The sequence below is a fragment of the Hemibagrus wyckioides genome, linkage group LG04 (assembly GCF_019097595.1).
Source record: "Hemibagrus wyckioides isolate EC202008001 linkage group LG04, SWU_Hwy_1.0, whole genome shotgun sequence".
Lineage (NCBI taxonomy): Eukaryota > Metazoa > Chordata > Actinopteri > Siluriformes > Bagridae > Hemibagrus > Hemibagrus wyckioides.
Genome location: NC_080713.1, coordinates 16,466,199 through 16,487,681, shown reverse-complemented (window position 1 = coordinate 16,487,681; position 21,483 = coordinate 16,466,199). Strand labels below are relative to the sequence as shown.

The 21,483-nt window shown below is 41.7% G+C and overlaps 2 protein-coding genes across 4 annotated transcripts in view; one reads left to right on the top strand and one right to left on the bottom strand.

Moving 5' to 3' along the window:
* Nucleotides 1-1,172: 1,172 nt before the first annotated feature.
* tsnaxip1 (translin-associated factor X interacting protein 1) lies at nt 1,173-10,347 on the bottom strand. 3 transcript variants are annotated; one of them, XM_058387122.1, is made up of 16 exons: nt 10,178-10,347; nt 9,362-9,422; nt 9,142-9,257; nt 8,780-8,900; nt 8,588-8,681; nt 8,300-8,496; nt 6,537-6,669; nt 6,255-6,412; nt 5,750-5,891; nt 5,243-5,370; nt 5,011-5,139; nt 4,757-4,915; nt 4,529-4,638; nt 3,775-3,898; nt 1,866-1,972; nt 1,173-1,765 (listed from the first exon to the last, which is right to left on the bottom strand). In XM_058387122.1, exons 1-16 carry the CDS (start codon nt 10,225-10,227, stop codon nt 1,561-1,563), a joined length of 2,034 nt encoding a protein of 677 aa, XP_058243105.1. In that variant the 5' UTR covers nt 10,228-10,347; the 3' UTR covers nt 1,173-1,560. The 3 variants fall into 3 exon arrangements, with proteins under 3 accessions (XP_058243105.1, XP_058243103.1, XP_058243104.1); XM_058387120.1 differs by having other exon boundaries at nt 8,780-8,908; nt 9,144-9,257; XM_058387121.1 differs by having other exon boundaries at nt 8,780-8,908; nt 9,144-9,257; nt 9,362-9,419.
* Nucleotides 10,348-11,202: 855 nt separating this feature from the next.
* The window catches only part of ranbp10 (RAN binding protein 10), a 54,573-nt gene continuing 44,292 nt past the window's right edge, over nt 11,203-21,483 (top strand). The window contains exon 1 of the mRNA XM_058387390.1: nt 11,203-11,537. Coding sequence (XP_058243373.1) covers nt 11,339-11,537 — 199 coding nt within the window. The 5' untranslated portion in view covers nt 11,203-11,338. The remainder of the gene's footprint in view (nt 11,538-21,483) is intronic.

Here is a 21,483-nt window from a genome sequence, read left to right as displayed (position 1 = left end):
TCTTTCAACTTAAACCTAACATGTTATGTTGGTGGAAAGTTCAGGAGCAGAAATCTCTTACAGCTCTAAAAACAGACAAAATATTATTGTACAAATTTAAATAATGTTCATGAAATAAATCCCTGAAGGGGTCCATGGAATTCATTTTACTCTTTAACGGGTAAAAAGTTTGCGATCCCAGACCCATAGATCATAAATGTTTACATGAGCAATATTTTATAAACAATTTCTACACAACCACAATCCACTTAAATACAAGCAGCATTCATGCAGTTAGTTAACCAACCAATAATCTGGCACCAGTACAGCACATAAAACCATGCAGACACAGCTCAAGAGCTTCAGTTCATGTTCGCGTCAAACATCAAGAAAAAGTGCTATCTCTATGACTCGGCATGGCCGTTGGTACTAGAAAGGCAAGTATTTCAACCTCTGCTGCTCTCCTGGAGGTTTCACACCAGCAGACTCTGGCTATTTTCCTCTGTCGTCTCTTCTCAATAATACGTTCCCTCCCACAGAACTGTCACACACTCAATGTTTTTGATTTTTTTGCATCATCCTGTGTAAACTCAGAGCCATCTGGCACCAACAAACATGCCACAGTCAGAGTCACAGCGATCACACTTTTTCTTCATTCTGATGTTTAATGCCACATGACTGGCTGATTAGATAACTGCATGAATGTGCTGGTGTTCTTAATAAAGCAGACCAAGTGTGGATTTACTGCACATACTGTATGTATGTTACTCCTAATCACATAAGAGCACTCACTTACCAAAACTGTCCGATCATTTAAAAAGTAAACAACTTAATCATGTTTTACCCTTATTATTATTAATTTCATGTTAGTGATTACTGATCAACAATCCTAGACTATTATATGACCTACAGAACATATCCTTTTTAAACCTGAACAATAACATTGTATCTCCTCTCTATTTCTGTGTACTTACAGCTGATCATTCTAGAAATCATTGAATCTATTCAAACTGGAAGAAGTCTGTAAAAATAGTAATGCAATCTTGGGAGAATATACAATGTTTTCATGTGAGGACAATGAGGTGTTAGGAGGATACAAAACATATTCTGTAAGACATTTTTTGTCATCGGTTAACATTACCATAAGATTTCTTTAAATATGCAATAAGCATTTTTTTTATTTCTTACTTGTACAAATAATCTGGAAGGTATGTAGAACATGAAAAAAAAACAATAGATTTAACCATGGCCTAGGTTAGGTCGCTTATAAAACTCATGTGGAGAAAACTGATTTGGAACATTTTATTTATTTTTGTGTTTGAATGCGCTTCCTGTCAGTCGCTTTACAGACCCTCTCTAAGCCACTGTAGATCATGTGGGTGGAGCTTCATGAACATGGACAGGAAGAATTTCAATGACAGCACAGACTCTTGACAAAAAAGGTCTAATCTTACCCAATACACCTTTAAACAAAATGCTGAATAGTAGATCTTGAATGTGTTCTATTAGATTTAAAAATGAATTTTTTTATATTTCCTTAATTATGTTTTACCATGATTATGTGAAACATGTGAAAATTAATTATTCTAACTCAGGCATAGGTCCTGCCCTGTTTACATTAGCTGCAGAGAGGCGCTGTAGTGCCACATCAGTGTCCAAACGCTCTGTGTACTTGCGCAGGTCTTTCGTTTGAAAGACCGCACTTAAATAACAGTCCAGAGTCTCAGAGTCCAGTGTGGGATCGATTGTGTTGAAAACAGCTCTTAAGTCTTCCACTCCCACTTCCCTGCAAGAATAATATTTAAGTACTTAGCTTAAATGCTTTATTCACTTAAATAATTAAATAACATCAATTAACAGTCACAAAGAGCATGATGGACTCTCACCCTTTGCCTCCTAGTTGTTTCCCCAGCTGGCTGATGTACTGCCGTCTCTCCGCCATAGCCTGCTTTTTTACCAGACCCAGAAAATCACTCTGCTTTCCATCTGTGTCCTGAAGACAGTCAAATACTGGGTGCTCAGAATTAATCATATCATTTAATTTTCCCCCTTGAGTATAGTCGGGTATTTGGACAAGCTTTGTGACTAGGTGTGGCCTGTTTTCTTGTTATACAAATTAAGGAGTTAAAAGGTCTGGACTTGTTGATAGAAGGTCCCTGAGGTTGGAGTTTCCAAGTATAGCTGTTCATGGGAACTCTTAATTTGCGGTCCTTAGAGGTGTCAAAGCAAGTGAATGAGTTTGTCATTAGGCAGAAAAAAACAGACCTATCAGAGAGACTGTATCAATTCAGTTCAATTCAATTTAGCCTTCAATTCAGTTCAATTCAATTTAGCCTTTTACAATGGACATTGTTTCAAAGCAGTTTTTCAAAAGAAGAGAAACAGAGAAAGGAGAGGAAAAAAAAAAAACTAAAAACAAAAATGAATTATTAAATTAAATTATTAAACTATTTTATCCCTATTTTATCCCTAATGAGCAAGCCTGTGGCGACGGTGGCAAGGAAAAACTCCCTGAGATGATATGAGGAAGAAACCTTGAGAGGAACCAGGCTCAGAAGGAAACCCATCCTCATTTGGGTGACACTGGACAGTAAATAATGTAACTGTAACTGATTAATGTCCTTTCTACAACAGCAATCAATGGCCCATGAGGAACTATTAGGTCAGTGTAGTTTCTGAGTTCATTATAGACACTAATTCCTTGCTGTCACAAGCTGACAGATGAAGTGGCAGAATCAGTATCAGAAAATTTAGGTGTGGCCAAATCTACAAGTAATGCACTGGAGAGTTCAGAAACATAAAAAGTTCTGGAAGACCGTACTAAAGTGGATGACCGCAGAATTCTTTCCTTACTGAAGAAAAAACATTGTGCACACTATAGACAACTCAGGAACAATCTTTAGGAAGGTAGGCATATCACTGTCAACATCTACATTCAAGAGTCACCTTCATGAATGTAAATACAGAGGGTTTACCTCAAAATGCAAACTGGTAACCCTCAAGCCCAGAAAGGCCAAATTAGACTTATAAACATCCAAAAAGCATGCCCAGTTCTGTAACCCAGATTAACTTGTACCAGAATAATGAGAAGAGAAAAATATGGAGAAGGAAAGAAAGGGTTCATTAGCCAAAGCATACATCATCTGTCATCATGATGGAGGCAGAGTTACAGCATAGGCGCATATGATTGCCAATGGAAATGAGCCACCAGTGTTTATTGATAATGGAACCTCTGAAAGACGTAACAGGGAGGATTGTGAAATGTATAACATGAAACTTAAACTAAAATCTGCTGAAAAATGCTATAAAACTGGTAGGACAGAGCTTCTTCACAGTATAGATAGATAATAGACCTAAACACAAGAGTTACCTAAGGCAAAGAAATGGAATGTTCTTAAATGGCTGAGTTAAACACCTGACCTCAACCCAATTAAGCATGCTTTTCATTTAGTGAAGACATGATGCAGTAATGTCCTGGTAAAACATCCCAAAGAAAGAAAAACTCATTTGGTGATGTCCATGCATTCTAGACTTCAGGAAGTCAATGAAATATTATTATTAATAATAATCCTGATGTAATTTCTAAACGGATAATTGCAATACTTTTGTTAAAACCCATGAACAAAGCTGAAAATTTACAACACCACATCTGGATTGCTTCATTTTAATTGCATTTTGGTGCTATCCAGATACTTACAGACCCTACTAGAAGTGGACATGAGAGCCATGTGAATGGTGAGTGAGCTCAAAACATTGTTTCTATAGATGCTTGCAGTTTAATGTTTTAGAGCTCACCTCTGTGTACAGCCTCTGGTAGGCAATGTTTCCTCCACTGGTCTGCAGTTCTGACTGAGCAGCCTGCACCAGTTCCTCTATATCCTGATCTCCTTTCAGAGGAAAAGCTGTCCTCAGAGCCTCACTGAAAGCCAACATTAAAGACACTCCTGTTGGTTTATTATGTAAAGAACAAACTGTGAGAGAGTGTACTCTTATAGGAACATAATAATTATTGGAACAGTTACCCCTACAAAGGGACAAGATGTGTTTCATCGCTCATACAGCAATTTGCAAACTATTAAATGTTTTATTAGTCAGTCCCTCCAAGACTTTTTCATTTTCTGCAGATTTACCACAAGACACGTCATGACATGAAAATAAGCACAAAAAACTCTAAGATTTGCAACACAATTTTTGAAAAATCAAGCATTTTTGGCTGCAACAATCACGAAAAAAAAAAATCCTGGAGGGACAGAATAAAATAAATTTGCATATTTTATCCATTTATAGTCACATTCAATGTTGTGGAACATCCGTGAACATTTATGAACAGCCATTCTCTAGCACTCTGTCATTTGTCTCTCTTAAAATTAATAACAACTGAGAAACCACAGAGCACAAAGTCTGATGTCCTAAAGATTGCAGTTTACAGCTGAAGGGGTCCCTGGCTACAAAAGGTTTGAGAACACTGTTATTACATAATTGATAAATTTAAAAACTCTAATTTGCATTGCAGCGATAAACAAGTGTTTGTTTTTAATGTATCCCTCACCTGAATTGGGGTGTACTTAGAAATCCACTCTCAGTGCTGTCACCCTGTATGAGCACCTTGAGCAGATGAGACAGTAGATGTGTTTGTCCACGGTACACACTTTCATCCACCTATAGCATATCAACACTCAATTAAACCCTGTAGTCATCCCTCAAGTAGTATTACCTCATTTATTGTTCCATTTATTATCCACTAAGTGAAATTGAGAAAACAAATAAAAGCACCAACCTTGCCTTGGAGAATGTCATAGAAGAGACCAATGAAGTCATCTTCTGCATAACTCTTGATGCCATCGAGCAGGCTGTAAGCCCATTGTCCTGCCCTCTCCTCGTGCTGCTTTAACAGGTACCGGTGCAGAAACTCCTTTAGATCACTGCGTTCATCCGTCTGTGTTTGCAAAACCCATAACCATAACATACATAGACACCTCCATTAACTAATAATATTTTAATATCCACAGGCACTGAATTGATGGATGTTACCTTCTCATCTTCAGATGCTTTCTCTCTCCATATGTCCTTTAGAACTCTAACAACATCAGTCTTTTTTAGTCTGAGGTTCCTCAGTTGCCCCTCATAGCGCAAGTAAATGGGAACATCATTGGAAGTACCCTAGTGAGGAGGGAGGGTTTATGAAGTGAAATTCAACCAGCCATAAGAGGATGCAGGTTAATTTAGTAATTTTAATAGTAATTTTATATTACAAGGTTCTCACCAGTCCAGTAAAGAAGTCCTTCTGCTCAAGGCCCATGCTGCTCAACTCCTTCAGCAAGATCTCCAGTCTTTTTTGACTGGACTGTCCCTCAAAGAGCTCAGAGCAACGATCTCTGCTACCAATTATATCTTACATGCAACAACAATATAGGTTCCAATTTTAAAAATCACTCTTACATTTTTCTATCTATCCATCCATTCCATATGCCAAAAGTTTGTGGACATCTGACAATCACACCTATATGTAAGACTTCCCCAAACTGTTGCCACAAATTTTGAAGCACACAATTATCTAGAATGTCTTTGTATGCTGCAGCATTACTATTTCCTTCCTGCATCTAAGATGTCCAAACCTGCTCGAGCATGACAATCTCTCTGTGCACAAAGCAAAGGTCCATGAAGTCAGAACTTGAGTGTCCTACACAGAACCCTGACCTCAACACCTTTTGGATGATCTATTTATCAATCTATCTATCAGTTAGGTGAAAAGTAGAGAACAACCCCATACCTGCACACTGCTCCCACTGTGGTCTAGGAGTTGAGGATTTTCTGTGAAGGCTGTTCCTCTGTGTGCTGATCTGCTGATGTAAATTTAGCAGTGTGTCATATTCCGTCTTCAATTGGTTGAAGTCAGACTGTAGGGTCTCCAGCTGAAAAAGGAAAACTGGGGTTCAATCAAAAAAAAAAAGTCTAGAAGTAATGGCACATCAATATCTAATCTGATCTATGTGTATATTATATTTTAATTACTTCTGTCCAGGATTAATATATTTTATACATTCTAAATATTGTACACAAAAAAAGTCAAAAAACAAGAATTGAGAAAATCTATGTTATTACCTGTGCTAGTATAGAGTATAGCTAGACATAAAGTAAATTAGTTTATAGGGCTGAGATTATAAATGTGTAATGACCTTTTCTATTTATTTTAACTTGATAATATCAGAATACAAATGATGAAATGGTTATGATTTTGATGGAATACATGACTCATATGAGACATTGCCTTATACCTTTAGCAGGTTCTCCTGGTGCATGCGTTCTAGATTCTCCCAGTCCCTCCGGGGAACCACATCTCCATATTCTGCAAGCAAGTGGTTGAGCTCTGTCTGGGCCTTGTTTAGATCCTCTCTACACACTTCCAATGCCAGCTTTAGATTGACAGGATCCTCTAAAAGAGAAACCAGGAGTAAATTATCCTAATGTAAATCATGTATCTCTTCCATTTGCAATCAAAATGCCAATATTTGGCCAAAAACACTAAATTCTCAGAACTGTAATGCAATGATTGGCACCATCCAGTGTGTAACCAGGCTCCTGTGGGCTGTAGCTCATGCTGCTGATGTTGTCAATGAGCAGCCTGCGGGCATCACGTTCCTCCCTGTACAACACATACTGTCTTGCCAGGTCCGCCTCTAGATATGAAACCTGTGGCAGACCCAAGAGAGAAGATTGTGTTCTAATGTTAAAGCTGTGCAATGTCGACATTTCACATTTTGTTGACTTATTTCTAATTTTAACCTATTAAAGATTAAATAAAAGAAATAGCAAACTGGTTAGGCTGCACATAATGTAATAATCTATAATCCAACAATTCCTTTCTTTTACATATTAACACATGGTTACTGTCATCAGAGCTACTGTGTTGCTTTGTTCTCGTGTTCACGTTTATCCAAACCAGCAAAATTCAGTTAATTTAGACATATCAACCATACAGGGCCTAGTTTCTATTATGCACAATTTGTTCAACACTCTCTAGCCTGTTTGTTAATGGGCAATCATTATATATATATATATATATATATATATATTGTAGTATATACTACAACAATTTGCCAACAAATACACTTTTTAATTTATCAATGAACAACATGCCATACTCATTTTGTAGTTCCTGTTTATGCTTATATTCACTTACGCCATAAACACTTTGCTCATCAGCCTCTGTTTTTTTTTAAATTTATTAATAATACCAAACAAAACATAGTATGTCATGCTAGAGAGAAACTGAAAAGTGTAAAGTTCTCTATTGTAAAGACTCTCCTGTGGCAGAATACCTACTTTTACAAAGCACCGAGAGCTAAGAATCATCCCATAAAAGCTACATACAAATCTCCTAACAGATGAGCACCCATTATGTTTGTTAAACAACAGCACACTTACCAATCACATTTGAGAACTCAACAACTCTGTGGTATAAATATTATTTAGCGATGAATCATTCTTAGCACTGAAATGGCAGGGATAGAATAGCTGCATGACAGTGTGTGTGTAGCTGGTGTGAAAGTATCACTCCAATGACACTGCTGGGCTGAGAAACAGTCCACCATCCAAATAATACTGAGCCAATGGATGGGATACATGGTAAGCTGGAGGATACAGGCAAATTTAGTATGCAAATTCCAATAATATTTCCCTCCAATAGACTGTTTTTAAATGAAAAATAGGTTTAATGATTTTGTATTTGTTAGATAACAGATACCTAATGAGAATTTTTTAAATCAAGATATCATCACTTGCTAAAATATCTTTTTTTGCAGTGTGGCCTGTTTGATTTCGAGTAGTGTTTAGCAGGGTTGTGGGTTTAATTCCCACTCCACTCTGTAGAGCTTGCATGTTCTCCCTTTGCCTCAGGGGTTTCCTCCGGCTTCCTCCACATCCCAAGGACAAGCACTGTAGGCTTATTGGCACTTCTAAATTGTTCATAGTGTGTGAATGTGTGTGTGAGTGTGTGTGATTGTGCTCTGTCCAGGGTGGCCCCGACTTGTGCCCTGAGTCCACTGGGATAGACTCCATGTTCCCTGGGACCCTGAGTAGGATAAGCACTGTGATGGGATGGTTCTAAAAAACACAATCTTAATGTCATGTGTGAAAGACCAATAACCATTGACAACGAAGCTGTACTGCCATCTCCCATAATTGTTTTGATCCAAAGTTAGTTTTCTTTAAGAGATATTATTTGAGATCCCTAGTTCCAAGAGTCAGGTCACTGGCGTGTGTGTGATAGTTTGTTTTTGCCCAGTGGTGCATGAGGTTGGAGCCAAAATAAATGTCCAACCTGGGTCTGCAAAGCTCTCTGCTGCTCCTTCATGCTCCCAACAACTTGCTGCAGATGTTGGTGTTGCTGTTTCAAAGCCGTGATCTCAGCTCTCTCTTGCTCCCTCAGGCCTAGAATCTTTTCCTCACACTGTTCAGACAGCAGCACCATCTGGGCACGGAGAGGCTCCAACTCTTGGATCTGCTGCTGCAGATATACTGCAATGACATTTTAGTCATTTTAGGAATTTCTACTTAGTCACAACAACTACAAGCCTGTTTATATTTTTAGAGGAAAGTGTGTACATACCTAGAGTAATTTCATATTCATTTTTGATGGCAGACAATAATGGCTTGTAAGTTTTAAAGCCTTCAATGAAATAGTCAAAAACTTCTCTGTATGCCTTCAAAGTGCAGAGATAAAGCAAGCATTTAACACCTGACCAACAACACCACCCTGCTACATATTACAGGAAATTGTCTCTGTGTATAAAATGGAAACCTGAAGTTTGAGCTGCTGGATTTTGGGGCTATGCATGTCTAAAGATGCCAGTTCTCTCCTGAGATAGCACTCCAGTTGTTCCAGGAACCGTGGCTTAGATATAGTACGTCCAAATTCCTCACTGAATCCGAGGCAAAGGATGCATTATGAGGTAAGAGACATCACTGCATTAGTGTGAGGGATGTGATGTGTTATCTTCTAGAAAAATGTCTAGATAAGTGGGTTTATACAGCAAAGCAGTTTATGAATTTTACATTATTTATTCTTCTGTACAGGTTCAGGTTTATATACATAATGCTTATATAATAGTGATTGTATTAAACATGTATTCTATAGGTAGAAAATATAGAATATGGATCTACCCATGGTTTCTGTTTGCTCCAGAGCAAATGTGTTTTTGACTGGGTTGCTGGACAACCTGTGAACTGACATGGGCAGGCCAGGTGGAAAGATAGCCAGAGCAACATCCATCTGTAACCTGAATGAAATGAAATCAAGAATGCATTGAAGTCTATAAGTCTGTGAAACAGAACAGACAGAACAGGCATGATATGGTAAATACTCAGTTAGGAATTAACTTACTTTTAGGATTTTCGACACAGACCTCACTTGCCCTTGAGTCCCCTTGCTTGATGAAAGTCTGCTATGAATACAGATAGTACAGAAATCATTGAATTGGTAGGATCTTTTCAACACTATCCCATAACAGTGAATTGTGGTTTTAATAAACACAATGAATATATTCTGCTGTAATTTTTAGGACTACTAGTAATGGGAAATACTGCCTATTTCCAATGAATTACATCATTTGACTCAGCTGACTAATAAAAGTCTGCTTTGGCTTTTCATAAAACGAATCGCTGTGATTCTTTTCTACACCAGACAAAAAGTATGACATCATTCCATGAAATATGTATTACTAACTATTTACCAAATGAATATATTAATGTTACTTTGCATTGTATATATTTTGTTTTATAATTAGATGCAAAAAGAGCAAGACATTAGAAATGTGCATTGGTAAATACAGTAAACAACCCTGTGTTAATGTTGCTGCATTGACTGTTTGTAGAAAATATTTGTGATTCAATTACACTGTACTGTATTTGTTTATAGTAGAAAGAAAGAAAGAAAGAAAGAAAGAAAGAAAGAAAGAAAGAAAGAAAGAAAGAAAGAAACGATTCAAACATAAGAGTCGGCTCTCAACCTTCACCTAAAAGAGTCGGTTCAAAGAGTCGACTCGTTTGTGAATCGTTGGCAACAAAACAGCAGAACTCCTGAACAGGACGCCGTTTCTGAACATACAATGAGATCGTTTGTGGCTATTCCACCTAAACACCTTTCTTGGAATTTATTTAAAGATACTAAGTTGTTATTTTCTAGAATAGTTATCCTTGCCTTTCAAACGTTGAGAGAGGTGGCAACTGAATGTCCTTCTTTATAGACATGAGTAGTTTAAATATATATGTATTAATGAGAATTCTCTTCTCGTCCTTTAAAGGTAAAATATTTATGCCCAGTTTATGTCGCGACTTTATGTTACGTCGCGACTCTGTTGTTGTTTATGAGCGGTTGCCATAGTATTGAAGGACCTAAAAGTTGAAAGAAGGCCATTTCCTTGCCCAATAAAAACGAATTTACAGTTAATAAGACTTGTTAGATATGTAATGCCTTATGGCTTTTTTTAGGAAGCATAATTGCCTATAATATAATATTATTTTTCTTTACCGTTATACCAGCTATCAGCATTTCTGGTTTGTCTTATAATTTCATTAAGGCAATATTTAGACACCTAATAAATTTCACACATGATCCATGAACTTGTTTTTCTGAGCTTGTTTTCTACCCTGTATAAAGTGTAAATCATATAGAAAAATAAGAGCAGCTTCCCTAATAATAGCATATTATACAGAATAGTTATGAATAGTGTTATATTGAACATTGTGAAACTAGGCGCTTGCTATTTTGACACCACTAAATTAAAATAACAGGGACAGTATAACCAGTCCAAACAAGTTCGCGATTAATCATTAAAAAACCAAGGGTTTTGTGATGCGCTAATCTGTATTAATGTTTGTGGGTCATTGGCAAAACACAAGGATTAGTATGATCTGTTACATAAAGAGTACCTAGAGAAAGAAGTTGGGTATAAACTGCGCATAAATATAAGAATATAGATTCTTAATACAATCCAGTAAAATATATTTCGATGCCTGCGCGTGTATTTAATAAGCAAGTAGCAGATGGCATGAATGTGCACTTATTAATTTCTAAAACTATATGTGAGCTACACTTCTGTCTGTTCCATCAGAGAGCTTCGTGTACAATCATTTATGGGTATTGTAGTTGTATGGTTCCCTGCTTGTCATCTGTGTTTACTGCGAAGCACAATGCCTTGGACTACACTACCCATAGTGCTCTGCGTGTCTGACTGTAGACCGTTGGTTATCCGGGGATATCGCTACTGCTATTTCTCCTCAGTCTATCGTTCTCCCTTTTAGAAGATTGACACAACTAGGTAGGGAAAAGCAAAGAAAGGAAAACAAAACACAACCAAAAATGGCAGAGCTTGGAGCAGGCAGCCTGTTACAGGGGGATCCTGCTTTAAATGACCAAGAGCAAGAGCTAAACGAGCGTTTGAAGCGGCTCTATCCGGCCGTGAACGAGGAAGAGACCCCCTTACCCCGGTCGTGGAGCCCCAAGGATAAATACAGCTACATCGGGCTGTCGCAGAACAATCTGCGGGTACATTATAAAGGTACACAGGCGGGACACTCTATTTAAAGCGGCTTTAACTGTCATGATTTGGGCCTCGACGTTCCCCAAGGAAACGGGCGCTGTGTTTTTACTTGAATGTGATTATGTGTCTGAAATCTCCCTGATCTGCTCTGAGCTGATTTTCCGTCCCTCTGCTTTGTTTCAGCAGAGGAAAAGACGAATTGCCCAAATGGTTGACATGTACAACAAACCAGCTCAGAGTCCGGCTAGCCTCTCAATAGCAAGCTAGTTAGCTAACGCCAAAAACATGCTTACAGAGAGCCTGTCTTGTTTTGCAATATAACGTGTTACAACGCTGACTTCGCTAACTTGTTCTCCCAGAGGAGAATTTTAAGCCACGCCAAGCCATTTTTAACTTATACCAGTCTTCTCCCTCATTTTTTTTCAACTAAATTATTCAAAGTGTTAGCAAGCCCTGCATTGCCCATGGGAATACAGGTAACATTAACCGGCTAGATCCTCTCTGCTGAAGCGTTTTCCAAATCGCTGATTTATACACGAGTGTGTGTCATTTTCATTGGTTTTTCATGTAGAGCTGGAGTGAGCAGGGTGTACAGGTTTAATCCAGAGAGCTGTCATCTGGCCTGCTGTCGCTAAAGCCACCTGATATAGGAATAAACTTGGATGTTTTCTGTGGGATTTTTAGCGAGCTATACACTAGCTAGCTATATTTAGTTACACATACTAGTCTGGGAGCTCGATCGTGTGTGTGTGTGAACTCAGATGGGTTGGATTAAGCATTTGATAAACTCTCAGTTGTGGATTACTGGAACATTTAAAGTGTTTTAAGTCAGTGAGATCTCAGAAGGCCCCTCAGAGTCTCTCTCTCTCCCTCTCTCTCTCTCTCTCTCTCTCTCTCTCTCCCTCTCTCTCGGTTTACTCATTGCAGATGCACTGTGTAGTGTGTTGAAACACTGACGTCCACGATCACACTTTGTTTAAGCTCCCCTTTTTTAAATATCTGACCTCTCCGACAGAGGAGCTGATTTGTTCATGCTGTCAGAATGCAGAGCGCATAACGCTGAGCTGCATTAGCTATTTATGAAGCTGTTAGAAAGGGTCAAGGCGCATCGCCCCACTGAAAAGACGATAATTAGATAAAATTACACCGTCGCTCTGAAACGGCTAACGTTCATCAGTCAGACATGGCAAGCAGGACAATTACAGCACCCAACACTATTCAATAATACACAAATCAACAAATGACTTTAATAATGGAGAAATAAAAGACCCGTAGTGGCGTAAATAAGAGCAGTCAGATCCCTGTGCTACATGACGTCACTCCTGTTGCAATGACGTCACACACAAGACGCCGACGTCTTAACTGCTTTCAACTTGAATATGAAATTACTTTTGAAAAATCCATACATGTGAAGCCGCGTCTTCTACTTATGGACATAAATTGGCTTATAATTCATGAAAATGCAAATTTTATATACCGATCAGCCATAACATTACGAGAAGTGAATAACACTGATGATCTCCTCATCATGGCACCTGTTAGCGGGTGGGATATATTAGGCAGCAAGTGAATATTTTGTCCTCAGAGTTGATGTGTTAGAAGCAGGAAAAATGGGCAAGCGTAAGGATTTGAGTGAGTTTGACAAGGGCCAAATTGTGATGGCTAGACCACTGGATCAGAGTATCTCCAAAACTGCAGCTCTTGTGGAGTGTTCCCAGTCTGCAGTGGTCAGTATCTATCAAAAGTGGTCCAAGGAAAGAACAGTGGTGAACCGGCGACAGGTTCATGGACGGATAAGGCTCATTGATGTATGTGTGGACCGACTGAACAGATGAACTACTGTTGCTCAAATTGCTGAAGAAGTTAATGCTGGTTCTGATAGAATGGTGTCAGAATACACATGCATGACGGGTCAGGACTGTTTTGCCAGCAAAAGGGAGAATATTAGGCAGATGGTCATAATGTTATGCCTGATTGGTGTATTATTATTTACATGAATGTACAATGGTTAAGCAAAGTCTATCTGCAGTCACATTTCTCATGCCTTAAGAGTTCTGCCTCTGTTATACCGAAATAGCAAATACCCTCTGCGTCACGTTATGGAGCCTGCCAAAATTCAGACCAACTTGCAATTCCCTTTAAATTTCCGAAGCCTTGCACAGAAAGCTGTCAATCACTGTTAAAGGTGGGAGTATACCATGTGGCGTGTTTGTGTGTGGAAGTGACTTTTGCTTATTCACTTGTATCTTTTGTACATATGCCATAAATAGTACCCATTTCGTTGTTTATTTAAACAAACAAACAAAAAAATACGAAAAAAGCCACTGTTTGTTTGAAAGGGGTTTAGTCAAATGACTAGGGCTTTAATCCCTTAGTGTTATACTCGGTGCAATAGTGCATCTAGACACGAATACAGAACAAATAGTTTGGAGTAATTCTCATGTTAAATGTATAGTTCTTCAATTCTGGGGTAAAGATTAGGGTTTTTTTTGTGACTCATACCTGTACTAGTTCTGTGTTTGTCCTATTAAATGCCCTCTAGAACATGCATGTCCCACCCTGGGGTAGATTTTGTGTGTGTGTGTGTGTTTACCAACCTGATGCTGGGGAGTAAGTAATTTCATCATATTTAAAATTTATTTTATGACACACATCCCCTGCTGCTGATTATCAACATGTTAAATTATTTCACTTTAATGATATTCAGAAAAGTCATCATTATGATTTCTCCTTGCTATATATAGCCAAAAGGATGTGGACACTTAACCAGCACACCCATACATGCTTATTGAAAATCTAATTCTAGATGTGATCCTGCTTCACCATTATAATATCCTCCACTCTTCTGGGAAGGCTTTGTGTTCATTCGGCCGCCTGAGTATTAGTGAGTTCAGACACTGATATCGGGTGAGGAAGTCTGGCACATAGTCGTATTAGTTCATCCCTAAAGTGTTCACTAGGGTTGAGGACAGGGCTCACTCGAGTTCCTCTACACCAGCCTTGGACAATTATGCCTCCAAGGACCTCGCTTTGTGCACTGGGGCTTTGTCATGCTGGAACATGTAACTCATTAGCTCTAGTTAGAGAACTCTAACTCATTAGAGTTACAGCTTACAGAGACATCCTAGATAACTTCATACCTTCGAAATAGCCCAATTCCCTAGTTGCTTTCTCTTAGTCAGTTTTGTTCAGATATCGAAAGTCGGATTAGCCAATCAGGATCATGCTTTTTTCTTTTTCTTGTCTTTGTTTGAATGCTTTTAGTCAGCCAGCTACATTCAGAGTACAGATATATTGATGGGAATGAGCAAAAGAAAAAGAAAGATGAGGTGTTCTTACTATCGTGTGTTTTTAATTATTTTCACAGGAATGGTCATAAAGGTGTTTTTTTTTTTTTTATCTTGTGCATTAACATTATTAACATATCAAGCTTTGTTGATTTGTAGCCTAGAGTGTAAGCAAGAGACAAACTCTGATCATCACCTCTGTGTCTGTTGTCCAGCTAAAACTCACGAGTGTGTCCTACATGACAATTTATATTAATAGTGATTTTATTTAGCATCTTCATCTGTCATCTATATGAAATGTGATAGACTTTCCTTCTTTAACACCATAATAACATGTATAGAAGGATATTATTATTATTAGGTAGATATCTAATAATGGCGCTGAATTGAGATTTTCCTAACAGCTTAGTATGATTAGTATTGACAGAAGCATGCTCTTCTCGGCTCGACTCTTTGTCCTAATCTGAATCCAGGCACCTTTTGTCCCAAGGCGTTTCCAGCAGCTCGGCTTCGTACGGGATTGAAGCTGCTACTCCCCCTCGCCCTGGTGATTTCAGTGCTATTTTGGCTGGTGTGCCCCGTTTCCGTTTCTCAATGCTGCACTGGGGCTAATTTGTTGGAGTCGCTGCTTTGTCAGGATAAGAGCTGTCTCGGCTTTAATTAGGCTACAAGAATGGCACAGCAGTCCACAATGCCAAAGCTCTGTGTTAGAAATACGTTCAGATTTTCGGTTTGAGGTTTGTATAGAGAGTTTATGATTTGATTATGATTTTGATTTTGATTATGATACGATTTATGGTTTCATGCCCCACAGAAAATCCGAAAGAATCCTGAAAGAAAAGCAAGGAGTCTGGATGACTAGCCTCGACACACACAGGATCAGCATTGAATAGCATTGTATTGTCACGGTGGAGCAGGAAATGCTTAACTCGTGTCGATGCTATAGTATGAAATCTCAGCAGAGGTCATTATGCAGATTCAAATGATGTGGTGACAAAACCTACACACACAGGAACACACTTACTTTTCTGTTTACCAGTTGTAGTAGGAGAATTACCTTAAACATAGCATTACATTCACACAAGCACATACTGTGCACACACATACCCCATATTTACACACAATATAGACCAAAATCTCCCTAATTTACTCCATGTGTGTGTGTGCGCTTATGTTTGTTTACATTTAATGCTTTGCTTGAGGTTTGAAATTAATTAAAAAAATAAAAAACTTCAGGTCACCTTCTTTACTACCATTTATCCTTCTCCATTAACAGAGTGATGTGATGTTGGTCTCTGTTTTGAGACGGGAATCCTCTCTAACAAGTTCTCACTAACAAAGTGGCTAGTTCGTTCCTAAGCCGCTCGCTGTAGTCTGCTGTTGTGTTGCTGCCCTGAGTTTCAGTACAGAATGTTGCCTGAATGTTTGACATTCACTTTGAGTAGAAAAGGATCAATAGCCACTCAGTCCTCTGACTGTAAAAGTGCAGTTAAAGTAGCTTTTTATGAGCTTTTTATGATCCGACAGACCAAAAAACATGGCTTAGCACTGCGATTGATACGAACAGTTTTGCTCTCAAGTTTCCATCAGTGAACGACTACAAGAAGATGGACTTCATGTTAAACTAATTAATAATTTTCTGATTACACAGTTGCACTTTTTGACCACAGTTATAGAAGAGAAATTATTTATAATCTCACTCTTGGATGTCACCCAGATGAGGATAGATTTCCTTTTGAGTCTGATTCCTCTCAATGTTTCTTCCTCCGAGATTTTTCTCGCCACCGTCGCCTCTGGCTTGCTCATTACAGATGTGTTTACATTTAGATGAATACATTAAAAACGTATATCCTGAATTTATTTATTACTGTAAAACTGCTCCGTGACAATGTTCATGGTTAAAATTGATGTAAAAATCTGATTGAATTGAAATGAAACAAAAAAACTTAAAACATATTAGCCCTTACAAGGCATCACAGACGTTATAAATGTCATGTTTCGGTCATAAAAAGCATCTGATTACAAGCTGCCTTGTTAGAAATAGTTTCTATTCACTTTACCAGTCCTTTGTTTTGTATTGTAATGCTCTGTGTTTATGTAGCGGCTCACAAAGCAGAACGTGACGTGAAATGCTGTCATGATTATATGCACGTGAATGCTGAGTCTTTGATCAGAAATCAGGGAGCACATGTGCACAAATCTACCTTTTCCCAGTGCCTCATGTTTCCTGTATTCTGGAGGTTTACTTTCACATTCTTAACTGAACTTGTCTGGATCCTGGACTGCTTCAGTGTGAATCTTTTCTTTTTTCTGCACTGAAATACAGAAAAAATGTTGCGTACAGTTTACTGATTGAATGATGTGATCATGATCAATTCACAGTATAAATACCAGCTACACTGTGAAATCTCACAATGATGTTGATCAGCTGTAGCATTGAGTTAAAGCCCAGTGTCATGGGTTCAGCTCTCAGCTCAGGTGAGAACTTGTGTTGGATTTTATTCAGGGCTTTGAGAACTCGTGTTGGATGTACGGAAACTAAGTTTGCTCGTGTTTCTCGGTACACTCAGGAGGAACTGTTGTCTGAATGAAGTAAATTCAGTGATTTTTTTTTTTTTTTGCTTGGATGTTTCGCATTTCTTTGAAGCCCATAATAATAATAATATGCCAAGAAACACCATGTTCCTCACAAGATGTCTGCTGCCTCCGGAGCGCAGTGTGGCGTGGTATTCCTGGTAACTCTGTATTCCTCTAGTCTGTAAGTCACTGACTTCCTGGTGCTAGTCCTGTTGTGTGAACTTGCTAGCCAGCTGATGCTGAACAGAAAGCTGAGCTTGTGGCTCTGCCAGTGGAGGATGAGCTTGACAGCCTGGTGGCTTTGCTCAGATGATGCTCAGTGTTTGGCCACGAAGAGGGATTTCTGCCTTCTAAACACTCACTCATGCATGTTCCCCGGCGTTGCAGGATTGTTGCGGCTTCTTTTTAGTTGTGTTTGCTGACGCTGGCACGCTGCTCCTCGTCCCTTTGTTTCCCCTCTTATCCTTTTCCCCTGTTCCTGGATTTATTTCTGTCCTGTCGCACCACCGCGTCATCAATTCTGCTTGTTTCGGAGCGGAAAGGCTTTGAGGAACACGAGCACCGGCATGGTGATTGGGTGTGTGTGTGTGTGTGTGTGTGTTTGAGTTTGAGTTTAGTCTTCTTTAGGCTCCTGTGGCTCCTGTGTCTCACAAGGAATATGACTCGCATATGTCCTGGTATTTAGACTGTAGGCTGGTCAGGAGACAAGCAGGAGAGTTCATTCTTGCAGGTCTTTGTGACCCAGAGAATCTTGTGTATTTAATCATGTTTCCTTTTTAATGAATGATTAAACCAGTTTGTAGTCATCAGCTGATAACAAGACACAAAGTGTGTGTGTGTGTGTGAGAGAGAGAGAGAGAGAGTGCGTGTGTGTGAGAGAGAGAGTGCGTGTGTGTGTGTGTGAGAGAGAGTGCGTGTGTGTGTGTGTGAGAGAGAGTGCGTGTGTGTGTGTGTGTGAGAGAGTGCGTGTGTGTGTGAGAGAGTGCGTGTGTGTGTGTGAGAGAGAGTGCGTGTGTGTGTGTGTGAGAGAGAGAGAGAGAGTGCGTGTGTGAGAGAGAGTGCGTGTGTGAGAGAGAGTGCGTGTGTGTGTGTGAGAGAGAGTGCGTGTGTGTGTGTGAGAGAGAGTGCGTGTGTGTGAGAGAGAGTGCGTGTGTGTGTGAGAGTGCGTGTGATGTGTGTGTGTGTGTGTGAGAGAGAGAGAGTGCGTGTGTGTGTGAGAGAGAGTGCGTGTGTGAGAGAGAGTGCGTGTGTGTGTGTGTGAGAGAGAGTGCGTGTGTGTGTGTGTGAGAGAGAGTGCGTGTGTGTGAGAGAGAGTGCGTGTGTGTGTGAGAGAGAGTGCGCGCGTGTGTGTGAGAGAGAGTGCGCGCGTGTGTGTGAGAGAGAGTGCGCGCGTGTGTGTGAGAGAGAGTGCGCGCGTGTGTGTGAGAGAGAGTGCGCGCGTGTGTGTGAGAGAGAGTGCGCGCGTGTGTGTGAGAGAGAGTGCGCGTGCGTGTGTGTGAGAGAGAGTGCGCGCGTGTGTGTGAGAGAGAGTGCGCGTGCGTGTGTGTGAGAGAGAGTGCGCGTGTGTGTGTGAGAGAGAGTGCGTGTGTGTGTGTGAGAGAGAGTGCGTGTGTGTGTGAGAGAGTGCGTGTGTGTGTGTGTGAGTGAGAGTGTGTGTGAGTGAGAGAGTGTGTGTGTGTGAGAGAGTGCGTGTGTGTGTGTGTGAGAGAGAGTGCGTGTGTGTGTGAGAGAGAGTGCGTGTGTGTGTGAGAGAGAGTGCGTGTGTGTGTGAGAGAGAGTGCGCGCGTGTGTGTGAGAGAGAGTGCGCGCGTGTGTGTGAGAGAGAGTGCGCGTGTGTGTGAGAGAGAGTGCGCGTGCGTGTGTGTGAGAGAGAGTGCGCGTGCGTGTGTGTGAGAGAGAGTGCGCGTGCGTGTGTGTGAGAGAGAGTGCGCGTGCGTGTGTGTGAGAGAGAGTGCGCGTGCGTGTGTGTGAGAGAGAGTGCGTGCGTGTGTGTGAGAGAGAGAGTGCGTGCGTGTGTGTGAGAGAGAGAGTGCGTGCGTGTGTGTGAGAGAGAGAGTGCGTGCGTGTGTGTGAGAGAGAGAGTGCGTGCGTGTGTGTGAGAGAGAGAGTGCGTGCGTGCGTGTGAGAGAGAGAGTGCGTGCGTGCGTGTGAGAGAGAGAGTGCGTGCGTGCGTGTGAGAGAGAGAGTGCGTGCGTGCGTGCGAGAGAGAGAGTGCGTGCGTGCGTGCGAGAGAGAGAGTGCGTGCGTGCGTGCGAGAGAGAGTGCGTGCGTGCGAGAGAGAGTGCGTGCGTGCGTGCGAGAGAGAGTGCGTGCGTGCGTGAGAGAGAGTGCGTGCGTGCGTGAGAGAGAGTGCGTGCGTGCGTGAGAGAGAGTGCGTGCGTGTGTGAGAGAGAGTGCGTGCGTGTGTGAGAGAGAGTGCGTGCGTGTGTGAGAGAGAGTGCGTGCGTGTGTGAGAGAGAGTGCGTGCGTGTGTGAGAGAGAGTGCGTGCGTGTGTGAGAGAGTGCGTGCGTGTGTGAGAGAGAGTGCGTGTGTGTGTGTGTGAGAGAGAGAGTGCGTGCGTGTGTGTGAGAGAGAGTGCGCGTGCGTGTGTGAGAGAGAGAGTGCGTGCGTGCGTGTGAGAGAGAGAGTGCGTGCGTGCTTGTGAGAGTGCGTGCGTGTGTGTGAGAGAGAGAGCGTGCGTGTGTGAGAGAGAGTGCGTGCGTGTGTGAGAGAGAGTGCGTGCGTGTGTGAGAGAGAGTGCGTGCGTGTGTGAGAGAGAGTGCGTGCGTGTGTGAGAGAGAGTGCGTGCGTGTGTGAGAGAGAGTGCGTGCGTGCGTGTGTGAGAGAGAGTGCGTGCGTGTGTGAGAGAGAGTGCGTGCGTGTGTGAGAGAGAGTGCGTGCGTGTGTGAGAGAGAGTGCGTGCGTGTGTGAGAGAGAGTGCGTGCGTGCGTGTGTGAGAGAGAGTGCGTGCGTGCGTGTGAGAGAGAGTGCGTGCGTGCGTGTGTGAGAGAGAGTGCGTGCGTGTGTGAGAGAGAGTGCGTGCGTGTGTGAGAGAGAGTGCGTGCGTGTGTGAGAGAGAGTGCGTGCGTGTGTGAGAGAGAGTGCGTGCGTGTGTGAGAGGGAGTGCGTGTGTGTGTGTGTGAGAGAGAGAGTGCGTGCGTGTGTGTGAGAGAGAGAGTGCGTGCGTGTGTGTGAGAGAGAGAGTGCGTGCGTGTGTGTGAGAGTGAGTGCGTGCGTGTGTGTGTGAGAGAGAGTGCGTGCGTGTGTGAGAGAGAGTGCGTGCGTGTGTGAGAGAGAGTGCGTGCGTGTGTGTGAGAGAGAGAGTGCGTGCGTGTGTGTGAGAGAGAGAGTGCGTGTGTGTGAGAGAGGAGAGAGTGCGTGCGGTGTGAAGAGAGAGAGAGTCGCGTGCGTGTGTGAGAGAGAGTGCGTGCGTGTGTGAGAGAGAGTGCGTGCGTGTGTGAGAGAGAGTGCGTGCGTGTGTGAGAGAGAGTGCGTGCGTGTGTGAGAGAGAGAGTGCGTGCGTGTGTGTGAGAGAGAGAGTGCGTGCGTGTGTGTGAGAGAGAGAGTGCGTGCGTGTGTGTGAGAGAGAGTGCGTGCGTGTGTGAGAGAGAGTGCGTGCGTGTGTGAGAGAGAGTGCGTGCGTGTGTGAGAGAGAGTGCGTGCGTGTGTGAGAGAGAGTGCGTGCGTGTGTGAGAGAGAGTGCGTGCGTGTGTGAGAGAGAGTGCGTGCGTGTGTGAGAGAGAGTGCGTGCGTGTGTGAGAGAGTGCGTGCGTGTGTGAGAGAGTGCGTGCGTGTGTGTGTGAGAGAGAGAGTGCGTGTGTGTGTGAGAGAGAGAGTGCGTGTGTGTGTGTGAGAGAGAGTGCGTGTGTGTGTGTGTGTGTGTGAGAGAGAGTGCGTGTGTGTGTGTGAGAGAGAGTGCGTGTGTGTGTGTGTGTGAGAGAGAGTGCGTGTGTGTGTGAGAGAGTGCGTGTGTGTGTGTGAGAGAGAGTGCGTGTGTGTGTGTGTGTGAGAGAGAGTGCGTGTGTGTGTGTGTGTGTGTGAGAGAGAGTGCGTGTGTGTGTGTGAGAGAGAGTGCGTGTGTGTGTGTGAGAGAGAGTGCGTGTGTGTGTGAGAGAGAGTG